General features: G+C 45.4%; 1 protein-coding gene across 3 annotated transcripts in view; it reads left to right on the top strand.

Annotated features, from left to right (window-relative positions):
• STS (steroid sulfatase) overlaps positions 1–24,355 on the top strand; it is a 166,840-nt gene that overhangs the window by 89,258 nt on the left and 53,227 nt on the right. For all 3 annotated transcript variants that reach the window (XM_059883326.1, XM_059883327.1, NM_001075394.2), the window contains 1 exon segment: positions 5,843–5,979. In XM_059883326.1, coding sequence (XP_059739309.1) covers positions 5,843–5,979 — 137 coding nt within the window.

Here is a 24,355-nt window from a genome sequence, read left to right as displayed (position 1 = left end):
GGGTTGGGAAGATCCCCTGGAGGAGGGAAAGGCTACCCACTCCAGTATTCTGGCCGGGAGAATCCCATGGACTGTAAAGTGACGTCTTAAGGAAAAAACCCAAATGAACCTTTTGGGCAACCCAGTAAATGCCTGTTGCCCGTGTTGGAGCGATACTTAGTGGTCAATATTAGTGAAAATGCTACCACCTATTTGCCACAGCGCCCTTCGTAAGGAGCTTCTCACATGTGTTATCTGAAGACTGGAAGATTTAAAAAGCATCTAGATTAGCTGCTTTCTCCTGTGTTTTTTTAATTAATTTTTTCTCTCTGAGCTGTACTCATTAAAAACTTTTAAAGTTAATTTTGAAATATAGTTGATGTACAACCTTACACTAAATTTCAGGTATACAACATGGTGATTTGCCATTTAAATACATTACGAAACAATGCCCATAATAAGTCTAGTAAAGATATTTGCCAATAAAAGTTATTATTGCATTAAAAAAGAAGCACCTAGGTAAAACCATTTTTTGGGTAACATAGTTCTCTCTGTTAGAGAAGATATCTGAGTTGCTGAATTGCTGTACTTAAGGATCTTGACAGAATCGCCTCAATATGGCACCAGAGAACCATAATGACTGGGGACACCGCCACATTTATAAAAAGTTTTTTAAAGGGTCTGAAGGCACATAAATGTGTTATCTCTTTGACCAGAATATCCTGACAAATGTAGGCAGCTCTTAACACCGTTATGGGGCTTCTTTGTTGGCTCAGTGGTAAAGAATCTGCCTGCCTATGTAGGAGACATGGGTTCAATCCCTGGGTGGGGAAGATCCCCTGGAGAAGGAAATGGGAACCCACTCCAGTATTCTTGCCTGGAGAATCCTATGGGCAGAGGAGTGTGGTGGGCTGCAGTACCTGAGGTTGCAAATGATAGGATATGACTTTGCAACTGAACAACACCACCTTCATGGGATGTAGATTCAGGGCGGAAGTACTGAGGAGTACTGGAGTGGGTTAGCCGTTTCCTTCTCTGGGGGCTCTTCCTGACCCAGGGATCAAACTCAGTCAAACCTCCTAACTCTTTTGTCTCCTGCATTGGCAAGTGGATTCTCTACCACTGAGCCACCAGGGAAGCCCAGAACACTATAATTAACAAGCAATCCTCGCTGCTTTGATAGGCAGGAATGACTTGTAGATTTCTTAGAGATCTTTAACTCTCCTTTTGTGCCCTGAAGAAGGGTCCTTCAGTCTTCTCCCTGGTCATGACTCTGTCCCACACTTTATAAAACAGATCCAGGTTGGGTGCCCACCTAGGGGCATGTTCAGGTTTTAACAGATACGGGTTAGTTACACATCACTTACTATGCATATACACATATTCTTGGGCACATTTCATACCCATTACCTCTTTTTTTCTTTTGGCTGAACCAGGTCTTAGTTGAGGCATGTAGCATCTTCGATCTGTATTGGGGCATTTGGATCTTTAGTGGAGTCATGCAAACTCTTAGTTGCAGCGTGTAGGATATAGTTCTCTGCCAGGGATCAAACCCAGGCCCGCCGCATTGGAAATGCAGTGTTAGTCACTGCACCACCAGGGGAGTTGCCCCACCCTCACCTCTTACATGGTACAGAAGGACCCTGGGAGATGAGGGTTCAGGTGTCTTCTTGTGGAGGAATCTGGGGCTCAGAAGTTGAGAGCGATCTCCAAAGCCCCACAAGCACACAGTATATAGTGGATGAAAGCCCACCTCTAACTCTCTGAGGGCCCTCCCGAGTAGACTGTAACAAGCTTGATGCCTTCTCTGCTTCTGCACTGACTGCAGACTTTCCAACCAGGTCTGAGTGTGGATTATCTGGAAGAAGGTTAGGGAGTTCAACAGCCTTGCTCCAAATGTATGAGGGCAGGTTCCACTCCTCCAAAGGGGAACACGCCTGGGAATTCTTAGATAAGCTCATGTCTATAGTCCAGTCCTTAGGGCTTCCCAGAGGGCGCTAGTGGTAAAGAACCTGCCCACCAGTGCAAGAGACGGAAGAGTTTGCAGGTTTGATCCCTGGGTTGGGAAGATCCCCTGGAGGGGGGCATGGCAACCCACTCCAGTATTCTTGCCTGGAGAATCCCATGGACAGAGGAGCCCGGTGGGCTACAGTCCATGGGGTTGCAAAGAGTTGGACTGAAGCAACCTAGCACAGCATAGCACAGATATCTATATATGCTGCTGCTGCTGCTAAGTCGCTTCAGTCGTGTCCGACTCTGTGCCACCCCATAGACGGCAGTCCATCAGGCTCCCCCGTCCCTGGGATTCTCCAGGCAAGAATACTGGAGTGGGTTGCCATTTCCTTCTCCAATGCATGAAAGTCAAAAAATTAAGTGAAGTCGCTCAGTCGTGTCCCACTCCTAGCGACCCCATGGACTGCAGCCCACCAGGCCCCTCCGTCCATGGGATTTTCCAGGCAAGAGTACTGGAGTGGGTTGCCATTGCCTTCTCCGATATCTATATATGGAAACACATAAATCATCTGTCAGAGAGACAAAAATCTCCGACATATAAATATCTCAGATATATGAAGGCGATGGCACCCCACTCCAGTACTCTTGCCTGGAAAATCCCATGGATGGAGGAGCCTGGTAGGCTGCAGTCCATGGCGTTGCGAAGAGTTGGACACGACTGAGCAACTTCACTTTCACTTTCCACTTTCATGCATTGGAGAAGGAAATGGCAGCCCACTCCAGTGTTCTTGCCTGGAGAATCCCAGGGATGGGGCGGCCTGTGGGCTGCCGTCTGTGGGGTCGCACAAAGTCGGACACGACTGAAGCGACTTAGCAGCAGCAGCAGAAATATCTATATATCATCTCTTTATATATATGTTTTATGAAACACAATACATATCCAAAAATGAGCTTCAGTGAAAACGGTTAGTATATATTTTACTTCTTGCTATATACTTTAAAGATGTGTGTATATATATATATATATATAATCAGAAGTAAGATACATACTAACCATTTTCATTGATTATATATATATCTTTAAAGTATATAATGAGAAGTAAAATGCATACTAACCATTTTCACTGAAGCTCATTTCCAGATATGTCTTGTGTTTCATAAAAGTGTCCTTTTAGGGTCTCCCAGAAAGCTCAGTTGTGTCTGACTCTGTGACCCCCTGGACTGTAGCCCACCAGGCTCCTGTGTCCGTGGGATTCTCCAGGCAAGAATACTGGAGTGGGTTACCATGCCCTCCTCCAGGGCATCTTCCTGACCCAGGGATCAAACCCAGGTCTCCTGCATTGCAGGCCGATTCTTTACCACTATGCCACTGGGAAGCCCCATTAGTGATATCTTTCAGTCAGTGTAAAAATCTATATAGATAATTTTTTGGTTTTAAAAACTCAACACTTTTCCAGTGGTCCAGTGGTTAAGACTTTGCCTTCCAAGCCAAGGGGTGTGGGGTTTGATCCCTGGTCAGGGAGGTCAGATCCCACATGCGTCGTGACCAAAAAAAAAAAGAAACACAACATAAAACAGAAGCAATTTTGTAGCAAAGTCAATAAAGACTTTAAAGTTATCCACATCAAAAAAAAATATTTTAAAAAATTTAAAGTGTATTCTGAAGTGTGTTCGAATGAAGAGCCTGGGGCAATGTGCCATAGAAGTCATGCTTTTAAGAGCTCGGGTTATGTCTCCACCGTCGTCCACTTCGGTGTCTGAACAGTGTGGCTGGAGGGATAGTGGCTTAGACTCTGACACAGTTGTGGAAAGCAGTCACACACACTGACGTACGGCAGGAACTTTGCACGCTGTCTCCAGGAGAGGGTTCTGACCGCCGCTCACGCTCCTCATCTGTATCCATCCTCTGATACATTCGGTCACAGCACTTTAAGCAGCTCAGACCAGGCAACTCTGAATGGTCTCCTCTGAACTCTGGGTGGCTGGATGGCAGGGCTTGGTCCATCCTGGCTTTATATTCTGAGTGCCTGGTGCCATGTGGGCAGAGTAGTTGCGAGAGGCTTCGGTGGATGAAATGAACACCCGGACGTGTCCATCTGCGAGTGCAGAGTGTTGGTCACCTGCACTTTGGCTGGCTGGATGTTGTTACCGCTGTCTGGTTTATGGTTGTGGTTCAGGCGCTCGGTTGTGTCTGACTCTTTGCAACCCCATGGGCCGCAGCACGCCAGGCTTCCCTGTCCTTCACCATCTCTTGGTTTATACCTTAGTCTGATTGCCAGCTTCCAAGGGCCTTCGGAAGCCATCCATAGACATCTATATTTGCATTCCAGTTATTCCCGATGCTGATGCAAATGGGAACGCTCAGGGAAAACTCAGATTCTCAGAAGAAGAGGCTCTGCCTGGTGGCTCAGACGGTAAAGAAACTGCCTGCAATGAGGGAGACCCAGGTTCAATCCCCGGGTCAGGAATATCCCCTGGAGAAGGGAATGGCAACCCACTCCAGTATTCTTGCCTGGAGCATCCCAAGGACAGAGGAGCCTGATGGGTTACAGTCCTTGGGGTTGAAAGAGTCTGACATGACTTAGTGACTATCACAACAAATTTCAACTGGATGACTTAGTGGGTAAGGAATCTGCCTGCAGTGCAGGAGACATGAGTTTGATCCCTGGGTTGGGAAGATCCCCTGGAGGAGGAAATGGCAACCTGCTCCATCATTCTTGCCTGGAGAATCCCATGGACAGAGGAGCCTGGTGGGCTATAGTCCATGAGGTTGCAAAGAGTCGGACGTGATTGACTCTTTCTTTCTTAGAAGAGGAATGTACTATGCAAGACCTTCTTGACAGGCAGGAGAAGAATTACACTGTAGCTGTCTTCCTGCCTGGATCTCACTCCCAGGGGAGGACAGGATGTAAATCTTTGTGATTCTGAGATTGGCATGATCATGGGTTGCTGGCAAGGTGCAGAGAGCCGCCTTCTGTATTTGTAACAAATAGAGAGAAGGCGTGTAGCAGCCGAAAAGTTCTCTCTCTTCACACAGCCTGCAAGGCTGGACAGCAGTAAATTTTCAAAAGAGTTGTTTACTGAAGTGCTTTAGCTAATAAAAAAAAAAAATGGAGTGAAGCTGTTATGGGGAGATCTCCCTCCTGCCGGCTCGCTCAAGTGCTCCTTTAGTTTTCAAGGTCGTAGAGAGGAAGAGAGATGGGACTGTGAGGGTCTTTTCCTGCCATCTCTCTGGAAGGACAGCTGAGCCTAGGTTCCTAAGAGAAAGTGCAGGTTGGTCAGTCATGTCCGACTCTTTGTAGCCCCATGGACTCTACAGTCCATGGAATTCTCCAGGCCAGAATACTGGAGTGGGTGATTTAGTCGCTCAGTGGTGTCCGACTCTTGCAACCCAATGGACTGTAGCCCGCCAGGCTTCACTGTCCATGGGATTCTCCAGGCAAAAATACTGGAGCGGGTTGCCGTTTCGCTTGTCCAGGGGATCTTCTTTCCTCCAAAAGAGCAAGCTGTCTGTCACACCCAAGGATGTGAGCAGGGCAGAATGACCAATCTGTCCAGCCTACATTCCCAGGGCTCCACTGATGACATCTCTATTCCCAGGGGGGAAATCTTCACGGTTTGATTTTATTTTTGCAAGCTAGATATTTCTCTTTTTCTTCTTTTTTTAACCAAGGGGGGAAATCCTCAGTTTGATTTTATTTCTGCAGGTTGGATATTCCCCTTCTTTTTTTTTTTTAACCAATTGGGGAAATCCTCACAGTTTGATATTTTTGCAAGATGGATATTTCTCTTCTTCTTCTTTTTTTTTTTTAACCAAGGGAATAAGTGTTTTCACTCTCAGAATTAAACAGCAACAACAACGGCATCCAACATGCTTATTTTGCCCTTGGCTTTTTCTTTTTTTTTTTAGGAATGCCGAGACCCCTTTCCTGCTTGTCCTGTCTTTCCTGCACATGCACACGGCTCTCTTCTCTTCGAAGGACTTTGCCGGCAAAAGTCAACACGGCTCCTACGGGGATGCCGCTGAGGAGATGGATTGGAGCGTCGGTACGTATCCCTGTATCTTCGGTCTGTGGGCTTCCCAGGTGGCTCTGTGGTTAAGAATCTGCCTGCCAATGCAAGAGGCGCAGGTTTGATCGCTGGGTGGGGAAGATCCCCTGGAGAAGGGAACGGCAAGCCGCTCCAGAGTTCTTGCCTAGAGAATCGCACGGACAGAAGCCTGGCGGGCTACAGTCCATGGAGTCACAAAGAGTCAGGCATGACTTAGTGACTAAGCAACAACAGTGTTCAGTCTGAACTTCAGAAGTGGCTGTGACTTTTCCTGACTCCTAGCTTATTTCTTCTGAGTTTCTGCCTGTGTGTCTGACACCATCAGAGGCAGCACGTGCTTGTTTTTTTTGTGTGTGTGTTTGTTTTTGTTTGTGTTCCAAGGAAAAGTCACCAGACAAACGCTGAGCGTGGTGGGTAAAAGTGAAAGGGTTAGTCGCTCAGTCGTGTCTGACTCTTTGTGACCCCGTGGACTGTAGCCCGCCAGGCTCCTCTGCCCATGGGATTCCCCAGGCAAGAATACTGGAGTGGGTTGCCATTTCCTCCTACAGGCGATCTTCCCAACTCAGGGATCAAACAACAGGTAAGCAGCATATAAGAAGCATCGGAACCGCAGGTGCGGTTGAGGTTACTGATGGGAGTCTGGGTCTGTGGGCTGGTGATCAAAGAGATGAATGAAGGAAAAAGAGTCAAGCCTTTATTCTTTCCTCCCGTTATGCTCTCTTTATGTATTTATTTTAATTTTTGGCTGCTCTGGGTTCTCACTGCTGTGCGTGGGCTTTCTCTAGTTGGGGCGAATGAGGGCTACTCCCTAACTGAGGGTCTCGGGCTTCTCATTGGGGTGCCTTCAGTAACCTTGGGGTCAGCAGCTGCTGCATGCCCGCTTCGTTGCCCCGTGGCAGGCGGCATCTTAATTCCCGGCCAGGGATTGAACCCGAGTCCCCTGCACAGGAAGGTGGATTCTTAATCCCTGGACCGCCAGGGGATTCCCACCACTGACTGTTTTAGCAGCTGAATCTGAGCAGCCCCTTGTCTCTAGCGCAGTTGGGTACAGGGCAGGTTTGGGAGACAGAAGACTTGCAAGGCGGGTACAGCTGGGGACAGTCTCGCTGCAGTAACCTTGAGGTCTTCTTCCTTTGTGCATCCTGTTAACGCCCACTGTCTCCTTCTCCTCCAGCTTCTGTGCTTCTTGCTGCGTCTGCGAGGATGGCGGGGGTTCCCTTGCTCTCTGCGTCCCTCCTCCCTAAGCGGGTTACCCTATTTCCTGAGAGACGTGGCATGTTTTTTGGAGGAACCCAAAGACTTCTTGGTGAATTTTTTTCCTTTCTAGAAGATATTTTTTAATGTGTATTTCACTTGGCGGCGGCGGGTCTCGCTTGTGACAATTGCGATCTCAGCTCTACCATCTGGGATTTTTTTCTGTGTGTCATCCGGGATTTTTTCTTGTTGTTGGAATGCGTGGATTTTCTAGTTGTGGATGTGGGGACTCAGTAGTTGCGGTGGGCGGCCTCAGATGCTCCTCGGCGTGTGCGATCTTAATTCCCCAAGCGGGGACTGAGACCTGCGCGTCCCCTGCATCGGAAGGCAGATTCTCTACCACTGCACCACCAGGGAAGTCCCTGAGGTGTTACTTTGTAAGCTGTGCATTGCACATCGACGTGAAATCATGGTGACTGCGCTTTCTCTTAGGACTTTCCTGATGGCTCAGCGGGTGAAGCATCTGCCTGCAGTGCAGGGAGACATGGGAGACGTGTTTGATCCCCCTGGAGTGGGAAGATCTCCTGAAGGGGGAAATGGCAACCCACCCAGTATTCTTGCCTGGGAAATCCCACGGGCAGAGGAGCCTGGTGGGCTGCAGTCCAAAGGGTTGCAGAGTTGGAGACAACCAGGGACACAAGTGAGTGTGCACACCTGCGCTGTCTCTTACACGGCTTCTCAGCCTCAGGGTTTTTTTCTGCAGAGTGCAGGGGAAGCCAGAGTGTGTGGGTAAAACAGAGGGATTGAAAAATCTGAACTTCCCATTCAGTTCCTGTGTGCTCCAGTGATGTCTCTGGTGCTAAGGTTGTTGGCTCCTTCCGCACAAAATTGGACAAAAGTGAGTCAACGGCACTGTCAACAGGTTGCTCAAGATTTTTGTCATGTTTCCTTTTTTTTTTTTTTTTCCCCTTTTGCCCCTTCTCTCGTACTTCCTTTCCTTGCGGTTCCCCGAATTCAGCATTTTTCTCAGCAAGGTGTTTAGGAGATCCTTGAACGTGGCCGTAGAGTTTTCTTTGCCGGTTTGTGTTAAGAGCACATTGAACGTGACGAGGGTCACCGACCGTGGCAATGATAAGAACAACTTTTGTTTCATTTCATTTAAACCTTGGGAGGAGCATCGTCTTTTGGACAAGGTGACTGCGGCCCTGTTCTAGCTGCTAGCTGTTTCCCTATCTGCGTGAACTCGACAGATGTCTTAAATCTCTGTGACTGATGAGTTCAGGTGAAGCAACCTCTGAGTTTCCTTCTAACCTTCTCTATAATGCCACACAAGTCAGTCAAATGATGAACACGTACTATAGGAAAAACAAAGGCGGCCAGAACATTCCGCCTAATGAGATCAGTAAGAGGGATTCATTATACTCAGGGCTTTGGCATACAGCTCGTACAAGCCCGCCGTCTTTCATTTCTGCTTCTTAAAATGTTGCGTGTAAATTAGCTTACATTTTCCACACCTTAGTAGTGTAAATCAATAGAATAGTCCTCCACAGTGTGAATCCGTAGAATGTTCTAATGAGGGTTGTATATTAATGTAACCAGTTTTGTATCCAGCTCTCTGACGTGTCTTGGCTGGCAAGCAGGCTTTTGCCAGTATCATCACACGTATTGATTACATTTTATTTAATTAGATCAGCACAGCTTCCTACCCTCACTGATTAAAAACAAATCTAACTTCCAATGTGTTTCTGCTACTCACCCCTCATGAGTAAAACGGAGCATTTTTTGGAATCTTTGTGATCTCAGTAGACCCCGGCATCATATTAATAGGTGGTTGTGTTTTTCCTTTTTTTTTTTTTTGCCCAAAATAAAATTCTCCCTTTAAGCCATTACATTCATGGCTTAGGATGTTTCTGTTGTTTTACTAACTCAATACCTATGAGCATTTTGAAGAATATGGCTTCTTTCCAGGAAGACCCTTTCTGTGTCACCGAGAAGGGGACTCTGGGTAAAAGTGTAATAAAATGACACGGAGGTATTAGCTCAAAAGAAATACCTCAAGCACCATGGGAGACTGAGCTAGAATCCGTCAGGCAGACAGGCCGTAGCTCTGTCTTTTAGACTCTAAAATGCTCTAAGGTTTAGGGCGTCTTCTTTCTAAATGTATGGAGACAGCATAACTGTACAGCACAGCTTTGCCCACTGCGGGTTTCTCCATACCCGTAAAAGCATATTCATAAAAGATCCTTTCTTATTTAACTGTCCGCCATGGCCAATCTCACCCCGCGTTGTGGAGCTTGGACGGCTTGATTCGCAGCTGTGTGCTCACTGTTGCTTGTATTCTTGTTATGACCGAGAAAGGACGGACCGCAGAGATATGGTGTAAGTCTACGCCACGGGTTGGTGTTGCTGTGTAGTTGCTAAGTCTTTGTCGGACTCTTTGCGACCCCATGGACTGTAGCCCCGCCAGGCTCCTCTGTCCATGGGGTTCTCCAGGCAAGAATCCTGGAGTGGACTGCCATGCCCTCCTCCAGCGGATCTTCCTGACCCAGAGATGGAACCCACATCTCTTAAAGCAGGTGGATCCTGTACCGCTAAGCCCCTGGGGAAGCCCACACGTGAGACAGCTGGCAGTAAAAGTCCACAGGGGTGGCCGAAATCCTGAAACCCTAACACCGCTGTGCAGTTTGAGAGGTGGGCAGTGTTGTACTGATCACACTCACTGCCTGCAAAGGGCGTGCCCTGCACCTGGTCTTGCCTTCACATATGTCCCCTCCCTTTGTGATGTCAACGGTCAGGGTGGTGTTCCCTTTCCATCAGAATAGTGTGCAGTCCACAGCAAGTCACAGGGAAAGGGTCATCACCTTTAATACATGCCATTGTGTGCCGAATATATAAGACCTTGGCTTAAGGGAATGTAAGGGTTCCTAAGGGAGTTAAGGTCTGTACAGTCTTAAGCTGTGGTTTTTCCAATAGTCACATACAGATGTGAGAGTTGGACCATAAAGAAGGCTGAGCATGGAAGATTCGATGCTTTCGAAATGAGGTGAAGACTCTTGAGGGTCCCTTGGACTTCAAGGAGATCCAACCAGTCCATCCTAAAGGAAATCAGTCCTGAATATTCATTGGAAGGACTGATGCTGAAGCTGAAACTCTAATACTTTGGCCACCTGATGTGAAGAGCTGACTCACCTGAAAAGACCCTGATGCTGGGAAAGATTGAAGGTGGGAGGAGAAGGGGATGACAGAGGATGAAATGGTTGGATGGCATCACCGACTCAATAGACATGAGTTTGGGTGGATTCCGGGAGTTGGTGATGGACAGGGAGGCCTGGTATAGTGCAGTCCATGGGGCCGCAAAGAGCTAGACATGACTGAGCCACTAGGAAACAGCAGCAAGGGAGTTAAGATTCCTCCAAGTGATTTCAAAATAATGCAGAGGAAGGAGGAATGAATGAATGTCTGGAAGGAGGCGCAGATGAGTTTGGAGAGCTTTTAGAAAGGGATGAGTCCCCATATGTGGCCAGTGGCCTGCCTCAGTGTTTCAGCAGGACACGCTCTTTCTGAGGAAGCCTTTGGGCCGTTGTGGTCTGATTTTCAACCAAGTCTGATTTTCAACCTCAATGAACTCCCCAGCAGCAAAGTCTTGGGGGAGGAACAAGTGGATAAAATGTTGCTGAGATGGGTGAAAGAGGGTAACTCTATTATTTTTTTTTAAATTTTTAATTTAATTTTGTATTGAAATGTAGTTGATATACAATATCAGTTACAAGTGTACCAGGTAATCATCATTCACAGTTTGAAAGCTTATATTCCACTTATAGTTATTATAAACTATTTCATACATTCCCCATGATGTACGATATACATCTTTATAACTTACTTTGTGCATGATAGTTTATACTGAAAGAAGGCATCTTTTTTTTGAAAGTTATGGTGTTGATTCCGAGGGCTTCCCAGGTGGCACTACTGGTAAAGAACCCGCCTGACAATGCAGGAGACGTAAGAGACACGGATTGGATCCCTGGGTTGGGAAGGTACCCTGGAGAAGGGCATGGAAACCCACTCCAGTACTCTTGCATACAGAATCACATGGACAGGGGAGCCCGGCGGGCTACAGTCCATGGGGTCGCAAAGAGTTGGACACGACTGAAGTGACTTAGCATGCACGCACAGGTTGATTTCTAAAGAGGTCAGTTTTCTTTCATTTTTAAAAAATTAAATACAGCTCCACCCACCAGAACACTGACACAAGCTTCCCTAACCAGGAAACCTTGACAAGCCACCTCTACATACCTACACACAGCGAGGAAACGCCACAATAAAGAGAACTCCACAAACTGCCAGAATACAGAAAGGACTCCCAAACTCAGCAATTTAAACAAGATGAAGAGACAGAGGAATACCCAGCAGATAAAGGAACAGGATAAATGCCCACCAAACCAAACAAAAGAGGAAGAGATAGGGAATCTACCTGATAAAGAATTCCAAATAATGATAGTGAAATTGATCCAAAATCTTGAAACTAAAATGGAATCACAGATAAATAGCCTGGAGACAAGGATTGAGAAGATGCAAGAAAGGTTTAACAAGGACCTAGAAGAAATAAAAAAGAGTCAATATATAATGAATAATGCAATAAATGAAGTTAAAAACACTCTGGAGCCAACAAATAGTAGAATAACAGAGGCAGAAGATAGGATTAGTGAATTAGAAGATAGAATGGTAGAAATAAATGAATCAGAGAGGATAAAAGAAAAATGAATTAAAAGAAATGAGGACAATCTCAGAGACCTCCAGGACAATATTAAACGCTACAACATTCGAATCATAGGGGTTCCAGAAGAAGACAAAAAGAAAGACCATGAGAAAATACTTGAGGAGATAATAGTTGAAAACTTCCCTAAAATGGGGAAGGAAATAATCACCCAAGTCCAAGAAACCCAGAGAGTCCCAAACAGGATAAACCCAAGGAGAAACACCCCAAGACACATATTAATCAAATTAACAAAGATCAAACACAAAGAACAAATATTAAAAGCAGCAAGGGAAAAACAACAAATAACACACAAGGGAATTCCCATAAGGATAACAGCTGATCTTTCAATAGAAACTCTTCAAGCCAGGAGGGAATGGCAAGACACACTTAAAATGATGAAAGAAAATAACCTACAGCCCAGATTATTGTACCCAGCAAGGATCTCATTCAAGTATGAAGGAGAAATCAAAAGCTTTTCAGACAAGCAAAAGCTGAGAGAATTCTGCACCACCAAACCAGCTCTCCAACAAATACTAAAGGATATTCTCTAGACAGGAAACACAAAAGTGGTGTATAAACTCGAACCCAAAACAATAAAGTAAATGGCAACGGGATCATACTTATCAGTAATTACCTTAAACGTAAATGGGTTGAATGCCCCAACCAAAAGACAAAGACTGGCTGAATGGATACAAAAACAAGACCCCTACATATGTTGTCTACATGAGACCCACCTCAAAACAGGGGACACATACAGATTGAAAGTGAAGGGCTGGAAAAAGATTTTCCATGCAAATTGGGACCAAAAGAAAGCAGGAGTCACAATACTCGTATCAGATAAATTAGACTTTAAAACAAAGGCTGTGAAAAGAGACAAAGAAGGTCACTACATAATGATCAAAGGATCAATCCAAGAAGAAGATATAACAATTATAAATATATATCCACCCAACATGGGAGCACCGCAGTATGTAAGACAAATCCTAACAAGTATGAAAGGAGAAATTAACAATAACACAATAATAGTGGGAGACTTTAATACCCCACTCACACTTATGGATAGATCAACTAAACAGAAAATTAACAAGGAAAAAAAAAAAAAAAACATGTATCTATAAAGCTCACTAAAGCAAAGCACAGTAAAATGAGGTATGGCAATAAAAGGCGTTAAATTTATCAAAAAAAAAAATAAATAAAGTGCTGAAAAATTAAAGCTGTCAAAAAAAAAAATAAAAATAAAAATAAAAATAAAATACCCAGTTATTGAATGAAAAAAAAAAAATACTGAGAGAAATTTTTCTACCCATCACAGATGCTTCCAGCCATATCATTACATGATCTACAAAATATAAGTCCATTAGTTAAAGGAAAAATAAAAAAATAAAAAAATAAAAAATTAAACAACCAAAAAAAAAAAATCTATTATTTATCAAGTGGGGTCAGAGCATTTCACAAGCCCCATCCTCCTGTAGTAAGGGACTACAGCGGCTGCTGAATTTTTCACGAGTTCTCCTCTGCTAATCATACCTCTAAGATTAGCTTACAAAATGTATTTTAAAGATTCAGCAAACACTGTTCCGACTCTCGAGCCATCAACGACACGGTCATTAAAACTCAACTCAAGCAACAAATTGGACCTCATTTTCTCACTGGCGGTTTCCTTTATTGAAAAATTCCCTTTTGGAATTTTCGAAAGACTTTTAAGTGCTCTGGGGGGAAGAGAGAGAGGTACGTGTTTACACTTGTCCTTTTGCGATGTTTCTCTTCCAGGGTATCCTTAGTAACACAGCTTTTAAAAGCCTGAGTTTGTAAAAATTTGCTTTTAATTCAATAAGTTCCCTGGGATTCTAAATACCCAAAGTGGAAACTGATTTTTTTTTTTTTTTTTTAAGAAAATGCACCAATTGATTCCAAAGTATCCAATCTTGGATATATGCTCGGGATGGCAGCTTAGCTCTACGACAGATAGAACATGACCTCTGGTGCAATCGCCGAAATCTCTGGTTACCCAGATAATCAAGAAACGGAGGCTGCAGAAAGCATCCTCGCGGGCACTTTTGACAGGGTCTAGCATTACAGAAACCTCTGCCCTAATGAGCAGGCTTTTTATTCAAGCAGATCTAGACAGGAGAGAGATGGACCTGTTTTCCATTACAGACCACTGTTTACTCGAATTGCGAGATAACATAATGAGGTTTCAGAATTTTAAGAAAACATTTAGGAAGCGATGACAACCTGTGCCCTGTAACAAAATGAGTAATACAGACCCACCTACGTCCAATTTTCTTTCCACGGCTGTCAAATATATCGAATAAAAAGACGGGATTAAAGAAAGATCACCTGCCCCGTTTCCAAACACAGAGACTAAGCTTCAGGACGTGTGCCAAAAGAAACTTAAGAAAATGTGCCGTTAGGACATTTGGGAGAGCTTATTGCGAGATTTCGAAATGCAAGGCTTCTGAAAAATAATAAATGGGATATTGTTACTGGAGGATACCTTTATTTATTTTAATTTTATTGAAGTGGAAGGAAATGGCAGCCCACTCCAGTGTACTTGCCCGGAGAATCCCATGGACAGAGGAACCTGGCAGGCTACATACAGTCTATGAAGTTGCAAGAGTCGGACACAACTTAGTCACTAAACCACCACATAGCCGATTTACAATGTTGTGTTAATTTCTGCTATAAAGCAAAGTGACTCAGTTGTACATGCACACCCAGACACACATACCCACACGCATATATGTGCCCGCTCAGATAGACAAGGACAGGGAAGCCTGGCGTGATGCAGTCCATGGGGTAGAAAAGAGTCGGAGACGACTGAGTTACTGAACAACAACCATTTCTGATCACACCTCACGGCATGTGGGATCTTAGTTCTCCAACCAGACTGTGAACCCGTACCCCTGGCACTGGAAGTGCAGAGAGTCTTGACCACTGGACCGCCAGAGGAGCCCCTGACTTTATACCCTTCAGTTAGCATGGAAGCATTTGGGAGCAAAGTCTCTTTACAGAAGACTGTGTAAGTCACTTTATTTGCTCCCAAGCAGTAGAAGAAAAGAGAGGTGAGGTCTTCAAGTAGCTTACTCCCATAAACAAACCCCTTCTCCATCCAAAATGGATCTTGTCCATCAGGTACCCCAGATACGAGTGGAGCAGAAAACTCAAACGAAATAAAACTCTGTTGTTTCTGGAGTTCGTCGAGTACTTGCTGCACTTTACACAAAATTCCATTCATTAAGGTCACTAACATCAGACCCACCCGTCGACTCTAAGGAGACGTTTGCCGATTTTATCGGTTACTTCAATTTTAAAACGAACGGTCAGTGGCATTCAACTGCACGCTCTTCTGGAGTCGGCCATGACTGACTGTGATTTGGGCAGCACATTCACGTTTCCAGTTCACGCAAAACCGTTAGAGAAGGAACACTGCTGTCATAATATTTTTTTTTTCCCCACTCGGAAGTAAGACAATAGCCAGAAGAGAGCGAAAATGACAGCATTACGGCATTTTACGCCTTTTAAATTTGATCATTTGAAAGCAGAATTGCCCGTCACCGACCTCTGTCGACACCCTGTTGCCAGCCTGCCAAATCTCATTGGTAACAACCACCTTATTTATGCATTTATGCATCTGATTTTCAGCAAGTAAATAAGCCGGGTGCTTGGAAGAGAGAAAGCTACAAGAAATAAGCGTCTCTGACGATCTCGTAAGCTTCGAGCGCTGACTTTGAGAAAAGTCATTATGCCTCGTCTCAAGAACGTGGCCTTTGGGTTTTGCTTGGTGTTGCTTTGTAATTAAGGCAGGGGCCGGGTGCAGGGGGTTGGGGGGAGGCAGTGGGTAGAGAGGAGAGTTCTAGAAAGGGCATTGCTGTCAACTTTGGAATAGAGGGAGTGCCTCTGGGTGCCAATAGAGTAGATGCTTCTGCTCTTTGATGCCTCACCCCACACGGGAATGCTTGTGTGCAAAAAAACAAAACAAAACAGGAGTTTGCACTCAGGAGTGCACTCAGGAGTGAGGCTGCGTCAGGCATCGCTGATCAAGGAGGGGGTGGTCCCCTCGATTGGGTTGAAGGAAAGGGAACCTGTGAGCAGGGCCGTATATATGCAGTTGTGACCAACAGAGGTATTGTGGGTGGTGGTGACTCCAGGGTAGAATGCACACTCACCTGTGTGTGTGTGTGTGCCTGAGCGTGCACGCACAGAACTACAAATCATGCGTTTGGGAAGGAAAGTCTCTTTACAGGGGACTGACTCTCTAAGACATTTTCTTTGCTCCCAAGCAGTAGAAGAATGGGCCAAGCTGGGTCATCTGGGAACCTATTTCCATAAAGTCCTTCTCCGTACATTTTATTTGTCTCTTTTCTGATTTATTTTTTTATTGAAGTGTGGTTGATTTACAGTGTTGGGTTATTTCTGCTATACAGCAAATTGATGCGCTGATAGTTGCGTATGTATATTCTTTTTCGTGTCTTTTCCCATTATGGTTTGTCACAGGATACTGAGTACAATTCCCTATGTTGTACACTAGGGCCTTCTTGTTTATCTGTCTTATATAAAATAGTTGGCCTCTTCCAACCCCAAACTCCCAGCCCATTCCTCCCGCTGACCCTCCTCCCCCTTGGCAACCAGAAGTCTGTTCTCTGTTTCAGTGAGTCTGTTGCTGTGTCCTAGATATGTTCATTTGTGTCCTTTTTTGTAGACTTCATGTAGAAGTGATATCATACGATATTTGTCTTTGTTTGACCTCACATATAAGTGATATCATATGATATTTGTCATTCTCTGTCTGACTTAGTGTGAGAATCTCTAGGGCCATCCATGTTGCTGCAAATGGCATTGTTTCAGTCTTTTTTTTTTTTTTTTATGGCCGAGTGACATCCTGCTGTGTATATATGCAGCACCTCTTCTTTGTCCGCTCAGCTGTCGATGGACATTTGGGTAGCTTCCATGTCCCAGCTAGTGGTAAAGAACCTGCCTGCCAATGCAAGAGACACGGGAGACGTGGGTTTGATTCCTGGGTCGGGAAGATCCCCTGGAGGAGGGTGTGACAACCCGCTCCAGTATTCTTGCCTGGAGAATCCTATGGACAGAGGAGCCCTGGGCGGGTCTACAGTCCATAGGGTTGCACAGAGTGGACATGACTGAAGTGACTTAGCACACATGTCCTAGCTATTGTAAACACTGCTTCTTGTCTAGAAAATTCCAGGGACAGAGGAGCCTGGCGGGCTACAGTCCATGGGGTCGCAAAGAGTCGGACACGATGGAGCCACTGAACAAGCAAACAGAAATGACCACTGGGGAGTATGTATCTTTTCAGATTCTGGTTTTCTCTGGATATATCCCCCCAGGAGTGGGATTGCTGGGTCAAGCAGTAGCTGTACTTTAAGTTCTTTAAGGAACAACCATATTGTTCTCCATAGTGACTGTACCAATTTACACTCCCACCAGCAGGGTAGCAGCGTTCTCTGCTCCACACTGTCTCTAGCATTTATTATTTGTGGACTTCTTGATGGTGGCCATTCCGACCAAGGTGAGGTGATACGTCGTTAAGAGTTTTGATCTGTGCTTCTCTAATAATTGGTGATGTTGAGCATCTTTTCATGTGCCTCTTGGCCATGTGTATCAATGGCATTCATTTTCAGTGCTTTGCTCTTGCAAATGAATCTTTGTCTGCCAAAGTGCAATTTTTGTCTATTAATCTATTCTTGATTTTATATGTCTGTGAGGTGTGCACATCTGGAAAGCTTCATATAAATTAGGATATCAGAAAATCAAAAGATAGGGTAGCAAAATGTATCTGCTTACATTTATGTATATACATATATATGTATGTGTGTGTGTGTATATATATAGCACATATTAGTTCAGTTCAGTCGCTTAGTCATGTCCAACTCTTTGCAACCCCACACCAGGCCTCCCTGTCCATCACCAACTCCCGGAATCCACCCAAACTCATGTCCATCGAGTTGGTGATGTCATCCAACCATCTCACCCTCTGTTGTCCCCTTCTCCTCCTGCCGTCAATCTTTCCCAGCATCAGGGTCTTTTCAAATGAGTCAGCTCTTCCCATCAGGTGGCCAAAGTATTGGAGTTTCGGCTTCAGCATCAGTCCTTCCAATGAATATTCAGGACTGATCTCGTTTAGAATGGACTGGTTGGATCTCCTTGCAGTCCGAGGGACTCTCAAGAGTCTTCTCTAGCACCACAGTTCAAAAGCATCCAATGAAGCGACTTAGCATGCATGCAAGCAAGCACATATACATATTACATAATATATATATATCTAAAACATAAGTTTTATATACAAAATTTATATATGTTTTCAAGTTATCTTTGCTTCCTGTGTGAGTTTCCAGTATTTGTGACAAAATAGTAATCTTCTGCAGAAAGATTCCGTTTTTGCAGCCTCAGATTAGACATGCAGACAGTGAAGAGTCAGGCAGTTAGGATGGGAAGAGAGCCCTGGGACAGGAGCAGTTGAAGTCTGTTAATCCAGACTTTTGGCCATAAGGTGTAGTTAGAAATTCACTATGTAGAATATTGATTTTCATTCTCCAAATTAATTTATCCTATAAATCGTTAACCTCTGGGTTTCATAAACTCTGTAATTGTATTACCATTTTTTTTTCAAAGCCCAAAGCTTAATTTTTATGTTCTTGAGCCCAGGATGGATATTATTTTACCTTGAGTTTACATCTCAAATTAAAATGAGTATGTTTTCACACTCTTCCACAAAATCATTTCCCTAAAGAAGATAACACCATAAATTATTGAGGAATCAAGCTGCCCAATTGAGTCAAACAGGATTAATAAAATTTCTGGCTCCAGAACCACAACAGCTATCACAACAAGAATAGTAAATGTTTATTGACTCACAATGGCTAAAATCTAAAATTGGTATATGCTAGTCACTTGCAATGGCAGCCCACTCCAGTACTCTTGCCTTGCAAATCCCATGGACGGAGGAGCCTGGTAGGCTGTAGTCCATGGGGTCGCTGAGAGTCAGACACAACTGAGTGACTTCACTTTCACTTTTCACTTTCATGTATTGGAGAAGGAAAGGGCAACCCACTCCAGTGTTCTTGCCTGGAGAATCCAAGGGACGGGGGAGCCTGGTGGGTTGCCGTCTATGGGGTCGAACAGAGTCGGACATGACTGAAGCGACTTAGTAGCAGCAGCAGCAGTCAGTTATCTAACGTCTCACATGGATAGTTTAGTGGTGGCCTCACAATGGTGTTGTAAGAGATTTTTATCATCCTTGTGGGTGAGGAAGTGAAGTTTGGAGAGGCTCAGTGACTTGTGTGAGACTGCCCAGGTGCCACTAGGCTGAACTGCTTCTCTGTAGCCAGAAAAGGTTTCTAGTTTGTTGAGTTAATTGAGAAAGTAGACGTGTCTCCTCCCCAGCTGCGGCTTATCTATAAGACAAGATGCTTTGGACCAATGGCCTCCAACAATTTCCCTCCAGCTCCTGTATCCTAGGAGTTCATCCATCCCTGCATTCTTGACTTTGTCTCACACCCTCTAGAGATGTATTCTTTGCAGTATCCAGGACATGGAGGTGACCTCAATGTCCATGGACAGATGAATGGATAAAAAAGTTGTGGTACGTGTAGAGAGTGGAATATTACTCAGGCGTGGAAAGGAAAGGATTTGAGTCCATTGTAGGGCTGTGGATGGACCTAGAGTCCGTCGTACAGAGTGAAAGAAGTCAGCAAGAGAAGAGCAAATGGTGTATGTTAACTGACACACACGTGTGTGGAATTTAGGAAAATGATACTGATGAACCTCTTTCCAGGGCAGGAACAGAGACAAGAGGTGAAGGAAACATACATGCGGATGTGGCGGGGGAAGGAGAGGGTGGGACGATCGAGAGAGTAGCCCTCACATCTGTACACGACCCTGCGTAAGACAGGGAGCTGGTTGGAAGCAGCCGTATGGCGCCGGGAGCTCCACTCGCCGCTCTGTGATGACCTGGAGAGTTGGGCTGGGGGCGTCCAGGGGAGCCTAACAAGGGAGGGGGGATATGTTTACATATGGCTCATTCACTTTGTTGTGTAGTGGAAACCTATACAACAATACTGTAAAGCACTTATCCTCCAACTAAAAAAAGAAAAAGAAAAAATTAAACAGATGCAGAAAACAATAGGGTGTGCATGTTGGGTATCTCAGGGGTGTTTTGTACAACACTGGCTTCTCCCTCAGCCTCTTCCGATTAGCACATTTAATTTGCTAATTAAATATATCTAGGCATAGCAAGAAAAGATAAGTTAGGATTTGAGAGATGGAGTTAAAGCAATGTTTAAACGGTATTCCACGGAGGACCAGTGTCTATATTTGAAAGGTGAGCTCAAAATTAGGGGTGAGGAGCAGATTTGGATACTTGTTGCTTTCAAGTCGTGACACCCAATTCAGTTCAGTTCAGTTCAGTTCAGTCTCTCAGTCGTATCCGACTCTTTGTGACCCCATGAACCGCAGCACACCAGGCCTCACTGTCCATCACCAACTCCCGGAGTTCACTCAGACTCATGTCCATCGAGTCAGTGATGCCATCCAGCCATCTCATCCTCTGTTGTCCCCTTCTCCTCCTGCCCCCAATCCCTCCCAGCATCAGAGTCTTTTCCAATGAGTCAATTAGCGCCGGTCAAAAAGTCAAAAGCAATAATTCCCATGCATGTGGACTTCCCCTGGGGGGGTTTCAGTGGTTAAGATTTTTGCCTTCCAATGCCCCAGGTTGGGTTCAATCCCTGGTCAGAGAGCTAGGATCACACAGGCCAAAAAACCAATCTGTCAGACAGAAGCAACAGTGTAACAAATTCAGTAAAGACGTAAAAAAAAATCCTCCTATGTGATGTGTTAACACCTGCTCGAACGAGTTGAATTAATCAGATGAAATGAAGTCACATACTTAGAACACTCAGCACAGTGCCAGCTATGCAACAAGTGCTCAGTAAATGCTGCTGCTATTATTATTTTTATTATTACTATTGCTATTATTATTGCTCTCCCTTTCACAGATGGGTGAAGCATGTTTGCTTAAAATGTACATACACCCACATGATATTGAGTAGAAAAGTCATGGATGAGAAAAAAAAAAAAAGTCCGTGATGGAAAAGGAGACAAGTATTTGGACCATCTTGTGGGTTTTGACATCACTGTCGCTCTTTCATCTTCTATTTGAAGTGTTCACTCTGGACTTCACATTCCCCACAGAGCCCTTCTGCCTGTGGCTTTGGTGTTCAGGATCTTAGGGACGGAACTGAATTGCTTCTAAGAGTTTGAGCTCTCCCCATGAAGTCAGCATGTCACCCCAGAGTTAGATGGACATTTCAGGAACTGCAGGCAGCAAGCTGGAGGTCACTTGGACATAAGAGAGGAGCTTGGTGGGGTGGTAGTCAATGTATCCACTTTTCTTTTTTAATACGTATTTATTTATTTGACTGCACCACGTCTTTGGAGAAGGCCATGGCACCCCACTCCAGTACTCTTGCCTGGAAAATCCCATGGACGGAGGAGCCTGATAGGCTGCAGTCCATGGGGTAGCGAAGAGTCGGACACGACTGAGCGACTTCACTTTCACTTTTCACTTTCATGCATTGGAGAATGAGATGGCAATCCACTCTAGTATTCTTGCCTGGAGAATCCCAGGGACGGGGGAGCCTGGTGGGCTGCCGTCTATGGGGTTGCACAGAGCTGGACACGACTGAAGCGACTTAGCAGCAGCAGCAGCAGCACCACGTCAGTTGTAATATACCGGGTCTTTGGTTGTGGCATGCAAACTCTTTGGTAGCACACAGGGTCTTTGGTTGTGGCGTGCAAAGTCTTATTTGTGGCATGTACGATCTAGTTCCCTGACCAGGAATCGAACCTAGACCCCCTGCATTGGGAGTGTGGTATCTTAGCCACTGGACCACCAAGAAAGGCCCAGCATGTCCAGGTTTTAATTTGAATGGTGAGGAGGAGTTGAATCTGTGAATAATGTAAAGGTGTCTGCAAACAGAAGCATCACTTTCCATTTTACATCCTCAGCTTTATATATGGTCCAATCCAATGCCAAAGGAAAAAAAAAATCTAGTCCTGAGATTAAAAAATGAGTAGATCAATGTTATGTGGCAACCTGGATGAAAGGAGGGTTTAGGGGAGAATGGATACATGTATATATTATATTGTTGAGTCCCTTTGCTGTCCACCTGAATCTGTCACAACATTGTTAACTGACTATGCCCCAAATGCTCCAATACTTTGGCCACCTGATGTGAAGAGCTGACTCATTGGAAAAGACCCTGATTCTGGGAAAGATTGAGGGCAGGAGGAGAAGGGGACAGCTGAGGATGAGGTGGTTGGATGGCATCACCGACTTAGCAAACATGAGTTTGAGCAAACTCTGGAAGATAGTGAAGGACAGGAAAGCCTGGCATGCTGCAGTCCAGGGGGTTTCAAAGAGTTGGACACAACTTAGCGACTGAACAACAATGCAAAATAGAACAGTTTAAAGATTGAAAAGAAGATGAATAGGGATGGTGTGAAGGACATCATAAAAAAAGAGCCTTCTGAAGAGCTTGGTTTCCTTGGTCATTCACTGTCCATCGCCTATGGACATGCACTGCTCACAGCCCAGCTCAGGTGGGAAGTGTAACGGTCATCTCTTCCATCGCTGGAGAAGTTCTGGCCGACCCCTTTCTAGAGCTCTGCACTGGCTTGGACCATAGAAAGTGCCCCCTGGACCAGTGGGCAATGTCAGTCTCCATCACAAACCCTGGACAAACCCCCCTGGCAAGTTCAACTGGTGGCCGTTTGCACAGAGCAAACGAGATGCAGGCTTTCTTCTCTGCAACCCAGTGAAGACCAGCAGATACAGAGGTATAGCTGCATCAAGAGCGGGGAGACCTGTGTTTCCTGCGAGAGCTGCCCTTTAAAACGACTGCTGCTGTCTGAGCGACCGCTGCCCAGGTGAGCCAGTCCTCTGTGATGCTTATCCTCCTGGGGAGGCAACGACCACAGACACTGACCGCAGAGCCTTCCTCTGACCCGCGGGCGTATTGACTCTGATTTCCCCCTGCAGACGCACACGTGCGATGCCACTGACCACACTCAGTGACACTGCTGTTGTGCACACGCGCGAAAGCACAGCTGTGCTCGCTGAGAATGAGGACTGGTTGGAGTTATTGAAATCATTTCCATCCCATGCAACACCCTGGGGAGGTGAGGGGGGTGGAAAAACAGAATTTCTTGTTAATTGGAGAAGATGGTTATCAGAGCCTCGGAAGCATCCCAAGTGGTGGGGAACACATGCTGGCGGAGGGAATCCATCTCACAGTAGAGCTGCGATGAGGGCAGAGATGGGCTTAAGATTGGAAATCACCGTGTAATCATAGCAACCGGGGCAACGCAGAATAAGGATGGATTTCCTGGAGACAGTGTGGACTCAGACAGGAAGGAACCCGAGAAGTGACGTGAAGTGAAGCCACGTCAGGAAAGGATCGTTCGGAGAAAACAACATTTCCATCTCGCAGCTTCATGCTTCTTAGTTACCCTGATCATCCTAATTATTTATTGTATTTAGTCAAAGCTATGACCAACCTAGGAAGCGTGTTAAAAAGTAGAGACATTATGTTGCCAACAAAGGTCCGTCTAGTCACAGCTATGGTCTTTCCAGTAGTCGTGTACGGATGTGAGAGCTGGACCGTAAAAAAGGCTGAGTGCCAAAGAATTGATGCCTTCAAATTGTGCTGCTGGAGAAGACTATTGCCAGTGCCTTGGACTGCAAGGAGATGAGACCAGTCAATCATAAAGGCAACCGACCCTGAAGGATAGATGCTGAAGGTGAAACTCTGATCCTTTGGCCACCTGATGTGAAGAACTGACCCATTTGAAAAGACCCTGGTGCTGGGAAAGATTGAAGGCAGGAGAAGGGGATGACAGAGGATGACATGGTTGGATGGTATCACTGACTCGATGGACATGAGTTTGAGCAAGCTCCTGGAGTTGGTGATGGACAGGGAGGCCTGGCGTGCTGCAGTCCACAGGGTCGCAAAGAGTTGGACACGACTGAGCGACTGAACAACGACAGCATAAAGATCTTCCCAGGTAGCCCAGGGGTAAAAAGTCTGCCTGGCCAATGCAGAAGACAATGGTTGGATCCCTGGGTCAGGAAGATCCCCTGGGGGAGAAATTGGCAACCCAAACTCCAGTCTTCTTGCCTGGACGATGGACAGAGGAGCCTGGTGGCCTACAAGGCTAGCTGCAAAGCATTGGGTGCAGCTAAGCAGGCGCACAATGTCAGTACGTTGACAAATATGACCATGTTGGCTATGCTCCTAACCCCACGTAAGCTAACAAAGAATTGCCTTTGTAGGCTCAACGACAGCATAATTTGTCTCTCCCGGTAGCTGATGCAGGGGCGCATCAGAACACAGGCTGAAG

This window comes from Bos taurus, chromosome X (genome assembly GCF_002263795.3).
Source record: "Bos taurus isolate L1 Dominette 01449 registration number 42190680 breed Hereford chromosome X, ARS-UCD2.0, whole genome shotgun sequence".
Lineage (NCBI taxonomy): Eukaryota > Metazoa > Chordata > Mammalia > Artiodactyla > Bovidae > Bos > Bos taurus.
This window is presented reverse-complemented; position numbering and strand designations above follow the sequence as displayed.